Source organism: Phalacrocorax aristotelis, chromosome 16 (genome assembly GCF_949628215.1).
Source record: "Phalacrocorax aristotelis chromosome 16, bGulAri2.1, whole genome shotgun sequence".
Lineage (NCBI taxonomy): Eukaryota > Metazoa > Chordata > Aves > Suliformes > Phalacrocoracidae > Phalacrocorax > Phalacrocorax aristotelis.
The window spans coordinates 10,914,607-10,926,047 of NC_134291.1; the positions used below are offsets into that span (position 1 = coordinate 10,914,607).

The 11,441-nt window shown below is 41.1% G+C and overlaps 1 protein-coding gene across 3 annotated transcripts in view; it reads right to left on the minus strand.

Moving 5' to 3' along the window:
- TOM1L1 (target of myb1 like 1 membrane trafficking protein) overlaps positions 1-11,441 on the minus strand; it is a 30,350-nt gene that overhangs the window by 12,389 nt on the left and 6,520 nt on the right. For all 3 annotated transcript variants that reach the window (XM_075111345.1, XM_075111344.1, XM_075111343.1), the window contains 5 exons: positions 11,317-11,401; positions 8,955-9,033; positions 2,833-2,982; positions 2,296-2,415; positions 608-715 (listed from right to left, as the gene is read on the minus strand). In XM_075111345.1, coding sequence (XP_074967446.1) covers positions 608-715; positions 2,296-2,415; positions 2,833-2,982; positions 8,955-9,033; positions 11,317-11,354 — 495 coding nt within the window. In that variant the 5' untranslated portion in view covers positions 11,355-11,401. The remainder of the gene's footprint in view (positions 1-607; positions 716-2,295; positions 2,416-2,832; positions 2,983-8,954; positions 9,034-11,316; positions 11,402-11,441) is intronic.

Here is an 11,441-nt window from a genome sequence, read left to right on the forward strand (position 1 = left end):
CCCCATTAGGTATAATATGGGCCTAATTAGCATTATTTTACTCCAGTGACATGCCATGAAAACAAATGGCATTAGCTCAGCTTTTACATGTGCAATCACACACAGAGCCAAGTCTGATAGTACTACTCATTTTCCTTACAGTTAATCCCTCTCACTGATGTTACTGCTGCTCTTTTTAGTTACCTACTGGCCAAGCTGGGATGGAAGTGAACTTCCTTTTCCTTTCTGCTTTTTAGAGTAATCTCTTCACACAAGCCTTACGCAAAAGTACGTTTGGCTTTCTCACTTATCTTTGAAGTAACTTTTATCAGTTTGCATAACAACATCATAAGAGATCATTAGATATCCTCATGCTTGAGTGCATGATTCCACTTTGTGGTTGGGGTACTGCCCAGCATTTATTGAATTCACTTCTGTTGCCTACTTTGCTTTGGCACAACACCATAAAAAACACCTTCAGGAGAACGAACCTAAAGCTATGAATATAGAACTATGCCACTGGAATTGATGGTCCCTTCCAGTGGCCTACGCACCCAGGTTGTCAAAAACACACATTACCAGGACATTTCAAGTGGACCTGCCCCCCCCCAAACCTGTAGTACTGCACCTGCTCAGGAGTCAACAGTAATGTTGGGCCTGTGGGAAGAGGCAGCAAAGAACGTTTTGCAGGATTAGCTGAAGATGGTGATGACTTTGTAGAAGGCTGAGATGAAGTCTGCGGAAAGACAAAACAGCAGAGCTTGGGTTTAACAAAAGAATTGAAGCAGACATCCAGACGAGAGAGCTACAAAACATCTTTGTCAGACTAGACAACTGGGCATTAGCTTTCGCATAATCAATGCTCCCAGGGAAATTGTTGAGCAAGGTCTATTTACAATAATAAATGTAATGGCTGTTTTGTAATGAAATGGGGCTTGGAAATCAGATAGTTTTTCAACACATTTGGAAGTAAATTCCATCACAGAATAAAGTGGGAATGGCTAAGATCAGGCTAGCTCCTTCAGCTCTTCAGCCTTACAACAGCCTAGAATCCTTCCCAAAGTGCCCCTGCAATTTTACAATGAAGAGTAGTTTATAATGCTTGGAAGTAGTGGAAAGGTTGGGGGTTTAAGTCTGGGTCTCTGCAGAAGATGAATTACAAAGGCCGCCTGGATCAAAAAGCTGGAACACACTGTCTGCAGAAAGGTTCACTTGCATTGCATTTGAACTGATGGCTATAAAGAAATTTCTAATTCAAAACCCAACCTGCACAAGACTACACATTTCAAGTCCTTCACTTCCTAGGGACGGAGCTAAAACCTGTGTTCAGGTCTACCATTGCTGAGATCAACAGAAGGTTTGCCACTGATTTAATTGGCAGATATATGCGGTACGGAGAATCGGAGAATCATCTCTACTGTACCAGGTGAGGGGAAAAAAAAGATTGTCTATTGAGGGCATTCTCCACATAGCTTGTTCAAACAACCTTCAAATATATAAGTTTGTGTACAGTCCACTATTCAATCATCAAATCAAACTCATGATAAATCTGAATCATTCCTGTCTGCACTGATCATAAACACCTAATTCTGTAATCGCAAAGTTCCACCCAGTGCCGGATGGCATTCACACTTCTCAAAACTCTTGGGGAAACTCTTCTAATAGAGAAAAAATTCTGGAAAGAATGGATTTAGAACATGTACTGTATTTTCAGCTGACGTCCAATGCTCAAGCCATACTATGCTACATGTCCTAAATCCTACACAGTGATACATATGCTTAAACAACATTTCTTGTGTACAGGTTGTGCAAACAGCTGGAGAGATACATAGACAATAATCTTTTCTTATAGATTTCTACCTCTCCTGGTTTAGTTGTAAAGATAGATAATGTTCATAATTCTGAACACTACATGTTTTTGTTAAAATCTTACTCATTTTAGTGGAGGCTTTCAGAAGTTGACAAGTTTGGAGCACTCAGCTCTCATTCATTTTGAGGTAAACCACATACCCAATCCTTTACACACTTTGAAAGCTTCCTTTTTGAGAACGTATCCACTAATCTGTGGCTTGATATAAAATAAACTATTATATAGGCCAAGTTCCTTTGTTGGTAGCTTAGCTGTTATAATGGAAACTGACTCCTGCTCACATGCTTAAGTAGGTTGGTCATATTCTGCCTTGGAGCATTTAAATAAATAAATAAATAAAACCCAACAAAACAAAACAAACACACCTTCTTTGTCTACACAGCTCATACAATTAACACATGTGTCCGATTTACAACGGTTAATGAAGTATCCTTGTGTATCCCTACCTTAGGTCCCCCTCTGCTTGTGTCAGAAGATGGAAACTCCACTCCTTTCTTCAGCAATTCTAGGTAAACTTCTTTTACTTCACTCACATCCACCATTCCTTGGAAACCTCGGGCCCACGTCTAGTTTTGAAATAACAGGAACAGTAACAGTCACAGAAGCAGACAGTCAGTGGGTCAGACAAGTGCTTCTAAAATATGTGGTCCTAAAGGCAGTTTATCCCCTCCATCCACTCCAGCTAACTCCAATCAAAGCAGCAGGAACCAGAAAAGCTCCCAAGTTACCTCTCATCTGCAACCACAGAGGGAGCACATACACAGACTGGGAGGGGAATATAAAAGGCGGAGGTTGACAGTTTTCCAGTTCTCTCCCTTCGCCTTCCAGTCTCTGCTACCTCTGCACAAAGCAGTAGCAGCAAGAATAAAATCTGCTTTAGGAAGAGGTTCCCATGAGTATGTTACAGTAGAGAAATGGGCCGCATCATTAAATGTTTACCTTATAGCAGAGGCACTAACATTTACTGTTTACTCTAGACTTACCATGATAAAGGTCAAGATTTTCTCCTGCATGTCAATTGGCAGGTTGTATCTTGGATTCAGTAGCTTCACCAGCTTGTCTTTACAGAAATCTTTCTTCACAACTAAAGACTGGAATCGTGGGCCGCAGTTCTCTATACACATGTCAAGCAGCTGCACACACAAAAAGCTTCTGTTACTCAGATACTAGGAAAAAAAAAAACCAACTTGACTGCTTTTGTTTCCTTTTGTTTAATTTGTTCCAAGGTGTTATGGGGAAGAATACAAATGGATATGAACAGATTATTGCCAGCTATCTCACTAGAATGCCTGATGAGGTTACTATAGGGAAACAGTAGCTCACTGCGTGTACACCTACGCAATACAAAACGAGATGTGTTAGCCAGAGTTATACTATTTTTAACAGACAAGTATGGTCACACTTGTTTCCATATCATAGCCGTTACTGAACACTGGGTCCCTTAACAGCATGAAATCTGTCCATAGCTTAAAAAATGACTTGTACAGATTCAGTAATAGAATTAATTCACTGCCTAACACATAAGTACCCTGGTCTGACCGCTTCTGAAGAGCTCTACAAGAGAAGAAAATAAGATTAGTAAATGCCTCTCTTCTAATCTGCCCTGTAAGTGAGAGATTCATGAAAAAAACAGAAAAGAACAAATTCAACAACTCAGAGTACAATTTTTCCACATGTTTTAAAGGTCACATTGATTTGAAACAGAATAGCTGAATTGTTCCAATTGTCAGATTCATCTTCATGAAAGAAGTCTACTTCCAAAACTCTGCCTGGAATGCTCAGAGTAGGATCCCTGCAAGCAACATGTCCACTCTATCAAATACAGCAGTACCGGATAATGACATAATACTTCTCCCTTGTACACCTGCAGGTGGCCGATTACAATTCCCATTTTACAGAAGAGGTATCAAAGCTGTCTCTACGTCCCAGTCATCTGAAATCAGGCCAATACAAGTCCTGATAGGAAACTGGGGTCAGGCAGATCAGGTGCAGAATCAGGAATGTAACTCATCCTGTCTTGCTCATGTCTGGAGATTGACCACAGGACTATGATGCCCCACGTAGAGAAAAAAAGGTCACTCTTGTGCTTTTTGCTCTTCAGCCGTACCTTCAGTTTCCCTCCCAGTTTACGAGGGAAGATGGAAAGGTGAAAGCAAAGGGTAGAACTTAACAAAATTTTGCAAAATTTCATAGCTTGAGACAAAACTTCCCCTGAATCATGCAACAGACAGGATATCTTTTCAAAAGGAAACACAGATTTTAAAGGATGCTATTGTAATCTTGATAAAAGTAGGTTAAATATACTTTCCTATCAGAGCAGACTATATTTGGCTAAGCTGATATCATTTCAGTAACTAATTTTCTAGCCTCACGACTTGGGGATTTTTCTCCCAGTGTGATCGGGAACTTATGGGAGAAGAGGCTTAAAACCAGAAGAAAATAAATTGCTGAAATGAAAACAGGGTAGAACAAAGAGACACTGGCAGACTGCTGTGCAAAAAACTGAGAGATAATTATAAAAAAAAAATCTTGGCTCGAATCATTATTTTTCATTTGAAAGAGTACATGAAACATATGCTAATAAGCCAAGTCATTTGCCTGTGCAGTACTTCAAAGATGGTCTGTGTAAAACATTTTCGACCCAGCGCATGGGAAATTTGGTATGCTACTCCCTATTATTAATTCCCTACTTCAGGGACTGAGTATTTACCCTCTGAATGAAAATACTGAACTAATGGGCGAGATCCTCCACTCATTATGCCAGTACAGCCCACTCAGAGTGAAACTAAACTGGTGTAAGAAAAAGAAGAATTTTACTCAATTATTTTTAAATGGACCATTCAGGGACGAACCACTTTCATGCTAATAACACCTTTCATTAGAACTTAAATATGGTTATTTATCATTGCAAATAGGACTTCACCTTCCCAAGCAGTTCCATGGGAGTGAAGGTGGCCATCCAAGGTGGCCAAGTCAACTATTGCTCCACATAACACTATGGAATCTAAACAGAAACAACTTTTAATAACAGAACAGGCAAATTAACTTCAACCAAACCATTAAATTTCCTCTAAATGACAGGCAGGACCTGAGAACTGTTGGAACTGACAGAGCTGCTATGTTCCAGGCTAGCTGATTCCAGACATCCAGCTGAGAAGAGATCTGCACTGAGCAAAAACGAGGACGAATTGCACAACCAAAGCCCTCTGGTTCACATCAGCAACACAAAACTAAACTGATACAAGGCATCTGAGCGGAGGTGAAGAGACAAACTGTCAAGCAGAAACAAAAAGGGGAGAAGTTGGTGGGGATAAAAGTCAACCATATTTCTTGTCTATAGAGACCTCACTCAGAATTCAGTAGTACTATCTGCTCATCTAAGGCAGCCAGGTATGGTCCACAAAGCTGTAATGAATGGATGTAGTTTGTGACAGATACTTCTCAGACCTAAGGTGAAAGCAAGAAAACACAGATGAACAGTTTGCTTCTTCGCATTTCTGACTCAAACGGAACAACTCATTAAGCCCTCTCCAGGATCCCACTCTATCAAACATATACCCATGTCTACCCAGTAGCGTTTCTGAACAGCAAGAGACTAGTTCCAAGTGCCAGCATTTAAAAGAACCCTCTACGAGCAGCTTTTTCAGCTGACATTCATCAACTACAGCGTAGGGGCTATGTACACTTTACCAAGATTCTGCATTTCAAAAATATTATTTTTTTTTTAAGTCCTGAATTTTTCAAATTATATACATAACATTGAAATATGGATTTATTTTGCTCCCACTCAATGTCCTTTTCTTTCCCTCTTTGCCCTTACGTACCATAAAGTGTAATAAAATTGACTTGGACTTTTTTTGATGGAGGAGCTGGAGGGCTCCCTTATGTTTTTGTTTTTTAGATCCTCTGCTTTGTGAAATGTTAATTTAACAAAGGAAAATCTGAAGGCAACGTTTGCCATGCTAAATTTTTTTCACATCTGAAAACATATGGAATACTAAAAGAAAAAACAGAAAAAAGCCTAAGGCAAAAAAAAAAACCAAACTCCAAAATTTAAATCTAACCAATGAGTTCCTTTAAAATATTTTCCAACAATGTCATGCAGAACTGAAACAACAATTTCATTTTAAATTTCTGCCCACTGCTTTGTACATAAGAGTGTGCACGTGGACACAGGTAGAGAGCAGAACCTACAATAAACTACTTCCCCATGTGCTGTTCAGTTCCTAAGACTTTACAGGCATCAGAAGTGGGGCACTGCAGTAAATGCTTTACAAAAGCAAGGGAGATCTACGGAGCCAACTGAACAGGTGTCTCAGCGTTCACTACATAAACAGAGTTTACGTATCCAAAGCCTATTAGTAATAAGAAGTCAAATAACACATACACACTTTGTTGGATTCCTGCCTAAAAGTTCTAATCCTCCTCACTCTGATTGCAAAATCACCACTGCCAAGCCTGATTTCTTGGCTTTATCAAACACTGCATGAAGCAACTTCATGGCCTGACACACATACACCCTGATCCCTGTGACTTCACAAGCACTAGGTAACTTCAGGGGATGAGTGCATGAAGTCAAGCCACAGCCAACACATTATACAGCTGGCACTCACCCTTCTTCCTCCAAGTAAACAAATAAGCATCTGTGAGCCAGAAAGATGATGCCACTGTTGAGATTTAACATGTCTTGATGACAGTATCAGGGCTAACACATGGAGTCATGCTACTTCAGGTGAAGACCTTCACATTTCACCCTGTGTGTATTCTCTGGAAATAAGCTCCTTAAGCAGTTTTATTACAGAGACTAAATTCCAGAATTTCAAGGTTGAATAAATAGAAGTGGATCAGAGTACATTTCAAAAGAAAAGTGATTTGTAGATCTGTTGCCTTCTTCATTGTATCTAATGTGGGCAGGAGACACAATTTGATGTAGAGTCTCAAAAGCTGGAGGACCATATTTACTGTAGGAAACACAACAATAACTTACAGTTAATCAAAAAAGGGCCCTTATTTTTGTAGAAATCTGAGAGAAGAACAATTTTTAAGAGATAAGAGTTGCACAGGGAAGGGGGTCTTGTGTTTTAGGAACTGAAAGTTATTTCTGTTTTTCTATTTGCAAAGATTTGCTGTTCCAATCCAAGCATTTCAAAATGGGAAATAGGAACAATTTCATTACAGCAAGCAAGAAGCCAAAACAGAAGATACAGCAGGTAGAAAGACTATTTGGGAACAAAGTAGTCTAAAGTCATACATGGTCAGCAACGAGGTCATCAAAGGAAAGGTTTTACACATACTGAACTGATGGCAGTACTGGGAGAAAACCTGAAAAATGAAAGGAGCCAATGGTAGAGGGAGAGGCAAAGGATGGAAGATCTTACATAAGAGTAAAAGTGGGAAGAGTTGGAGGAAAGGCTGGCACTCATTTAAAAAAAAAACAAATAAAAAAAATAAGGAACTCGGGGAGAAGAAACCTGCAGTCAAAGACCAGAAACTGGGCCAAAAGGATGTGATTATCTGGCAGGCACAGTTACACGTGTACATGTGAGTGGGTGAGAACAAACATGGAGAAGGGAACTTGAACAGCAAAGAGACTGTGAGAACATGTTGAACTACAGGCACAACTGCAACCAGGTACACACTCCATCGACAAGTAAATACAATGAGCTTCTGGGTCAACGCGATAAAGCTCTTCCTTGGATACGCCTGAAACAAGATCCTTATCCCATTTTTATGTTCTTAAGAGCTAACCCATAATATCACCTTGGGTATATCTGCAGAGTAAATATCCAAAGAAAGGCTCCTAAATCTAAGCACTGGGTTATCACAACTCCAGGTGACTGCATCAGATATTCAGAAAAGGACCAAGGTGCACAAAGACTGCAGGAGAAAGAAAGCAGATCTCATACAAGGATTGCAATTACAGCGGAAACCAAGCGTTTCTGTTATGCAAACACATAGAACACACAAAAAGGTGACTCATTAGACAGTGGAGGAGGAAGCCAGGACAGAAGTATGGAAATGGAATGAGCTGAAGGTATACATCGGTATGTTTAACACATTTATCTGCATCTCTAACTTGTCAGGAGGCACTTGGGCAATTGCTAAGTAACCTACAATTCGACACTATCAATCACCTATCTTCCTTAATCACTTCTCAGCACATATTGATGTAGATAATGATTTTGCACAACAAATACCAAACCCATGAGTAACAGTACCCAGAGTGTAATGCAGACAGGCCTCTACAACCTCAAAAAAGGAACTGGCGAGGAAAACACTTCCAGACAAACAATGAAAGACACAAACCCCCAACACCTGAAAATACAAACAGCTCAATTCTTCCCGCCATTGCATAATTGTTAGTCAAGAGGAATTCAGGTGGGGAACTCTGGGCTTATGGTAGTGTTAGAAGCTTCCTGCTACTGCCTACATTATCAGTGGAAATCAGAGAACTGTGTTAACATACTCCAGTAAATGTTAACCTGACTGAAATCGCTATACTTCCCCAAACTCTGGGATAGAAACACTGTCAGATTCTGGAGGCCAGGTTATCCCAAATGAGGATATTCTCAGCCACTCCAACCTTTCGTCATAACATCTGAATCTTATGTGGCTTACCCTGGGTCTTGCTCCCTTGCTTAACTCGTCATCATTACCCTTTCATTCAAGTTTCTCATTTGTACATAACAACACTTTTACCAAACAGGTATCGCACATTCCACCGCACTGCATACCGTGCTTGCTTTAACCACGATCAGTACCACAAGGTGAGTAACAGAATGGTCAGATGTAGCTTTTATGTAATATCCCAACCTCTGTATCTTTCGCAAACAGTTGGGGCACTCACAGAGGGACAGTCACTACTGCAAATAAGTAGTACGCTACTTTTATATAGTATAGGTTTAAAAAAAAAAAAAGCTACACTAAATTTAAGAATTTGCTCTGTGGAATGCCAGCAGGCCATCTGATCTGCACCATGGTAGCGCTGTACACACAAAGACAAAACACCCCGGCGAGTTCTGTCAGTAATAATTTGCATGCCACCTTATCGTTTAAAATGTTTTCCTTCTTAGTGTCTAATTAATGTAAATATAGCTGTACTTACAGACAGGGTAAGCCTGATTTCCTTCTGGTTACAGTTTTTTGAAAGCTTTTTCTTTAGCGCTTTAACTGCATCTTTAGGCCTGTGACAAGAAATTAAGTAGAAAAAGTTACCAGAGGTGTCAGACTATTTTTCTGATTTGTAACTTCATCCAAGAGCCAAAAATATCAGCCTGAGATACGGGACCAGATTCACCCCTGTATTTACACCCACATAAAACTAGAGCAATTGCCCCATTGATTTCAGCAAAATCGCTTCAGCGTTGAACTGGAGTAACAAAGCAGTGAAATCAGGTTTGTTACTGCAAACTCCGCATTACTCTAGAGACTTGTACAGAGAAATAAAGTTATTCTCCTCTGCAGAGTCTCCTCCAAAACTATATTACTTTCGCTGTTGTACATTAGATTTACTTATCTAGCTTTTATTGCTACGAAGGGGAATAACAACTGCCAGCTGTATCAAGAGTTGACTCGTCCCTATTTTTCCATATAGGATGCAATTAAAAAATATTCTCCTGGGAGTGCTGTCAGGAGTAAGGGTGTCTTGGCTAACTTCCAATCTTATAATTGCAGGATGCTTTTAACTCATCTGAGTAATTACCATGTATGGATGAACAACCCATTCCACCCCAAAGATAGTGGCATTTCTAGCCTAGTCATTTTGATTTCTATATATACACCCCTTATCTTTTAACTATCTATGTAGGAGGAAAAGGGTAGAAGATGGTATCTAGCCTATCGTGTGCAGGAAACAGTTTGCCTGATTAACAGGGGCTATCTATAGCGTATAATTATTAGGGCCAGCTCAGTGCTCTTGGTCAACAAAAACAAGTTGTCCTAAAGTCTCTTTGGGATCTCTCTAGAATCTAAGACGGAGTAATAGAATGTTTTGATAAGAAGAAATCTTTGTTGAAAATATTTTAAAGCCAATGAAATTAAATGGGTATCTACCATTACCGCATTCTTGAGTTTAAAATATTGCTGTACCTCATCAGAAAAAAAGACTTCTCTGTTTTTTTAATCCGATGGCAACAGAGTTGCCACACCCAGTCATACCAGTAAACCATCAAGTCAAAACAGAAGTGATGGATGGGAGCATGAGACAGGGAAGGAAAACTTTCCCTTGCAAAAAGCTATACTACTATTCCACTCCTGCTTCTTGTTCTCTCTGAAGCATCTGGAAATGCTCTGGTCAGGAGCTGGATATTGCATTAAAATAACCATTTGCCTAATTAGATACAGCAGTTCTGCTGTTCCCAGTATCCTGTTACAGGCTGTGACTAGTAGTAGTTGCCTAGAAGGAAGTTTTGAGAAGCTCCTCTGTAAGCATAAGCTGTACACAAGAGGAAGTAGTTTATTAAAAAAAGCTCTGTTACATAGAAGCTCTACAGAAAAATGAACAGAGGGTCAAAGCATGCTGTTGCTTATAGCAATGACCGGAAGGGAGTTATTACTGACCTTCCAAACTCTAAAAGCCACACGTGAGAGTGTTGGATCCGAAAAAAAATGAAAGGAAGGAAAAGCTGATATAAAAGAAGATACTTGTGCAGAAACTAAGGCATACCTCATGTTCCTGGAGAGAGTTCTCCAGTCGGTGTTAAAATACGCCACTGCTAGCAGTGAGTTCTTCCAATGCAAGGCTGAAGCAGACCTTACATGGGAACAAACTTCCTTCTTCCCTTTTTACAGGTAGGAACAAGGAATCACAAAGCAGCAAGCGGCTCAGCAAATCAGAACGTGGCCATTTGGTGCAAGAGGCCAACGCCGTCCTGGGAGCCCCAGGCAGGCACGTCGGTAGGATGGATCCCACTGAACATGAACGCAGCCAGCGCTTCGCTCTGCCACCATGATGAGGGTTGGCTGAGTAGTTGTATAGCAGGGAACTCCGAATGAGTTAAAAGCACAGAGATTTAAATAGCGTTGCAGGCAACTAAACTCTCAAGGTCTTTTCCAGTCTGGGTTTCCCAGAGCACGAGGGCATGCGTTTTGCCTGACAGGCGGCGCAGGTTAAATGAAATACGTCAGGCTCGGGGAAGAGACCTGTGTTATCACCTAACGCTTATCTATGGCGAAGAGCCTACAAGTCTAATCCCTACAAGTCCTGATGGCGCAGCAAAAGGCACTGAGGCAGGCAAAACTCTTCGCTAGGAGCCAAAGATATCTGCTCCCTGCTGCTGTTTAATTTTAGGTGACTTTAGACACACACCGTACGTCGACTGCTCGATTTCGCCCTCGAGCAACGCTGGCGCTACCTCCGTGATGGAAATCGGCTGTTCTCGCTTCCCACGGGAGAAGGGTCAGGTCCCGGCCCTGCTCGTCCCACCGACGCCCCCCGCCCCGGGCCCGCAGCCCCCTGCCCCGCTCACCCCTCCTCCGTGGCGTTGATCACGTCGCAGATGTGCATGAACTGTCCCCACTCCTCCGTCTGCAGCGCTCCCAACGTCGCCCGGTCTGAAAGGCCAAGGGGAGCCGCCGTACAGCCGGCCGGGGA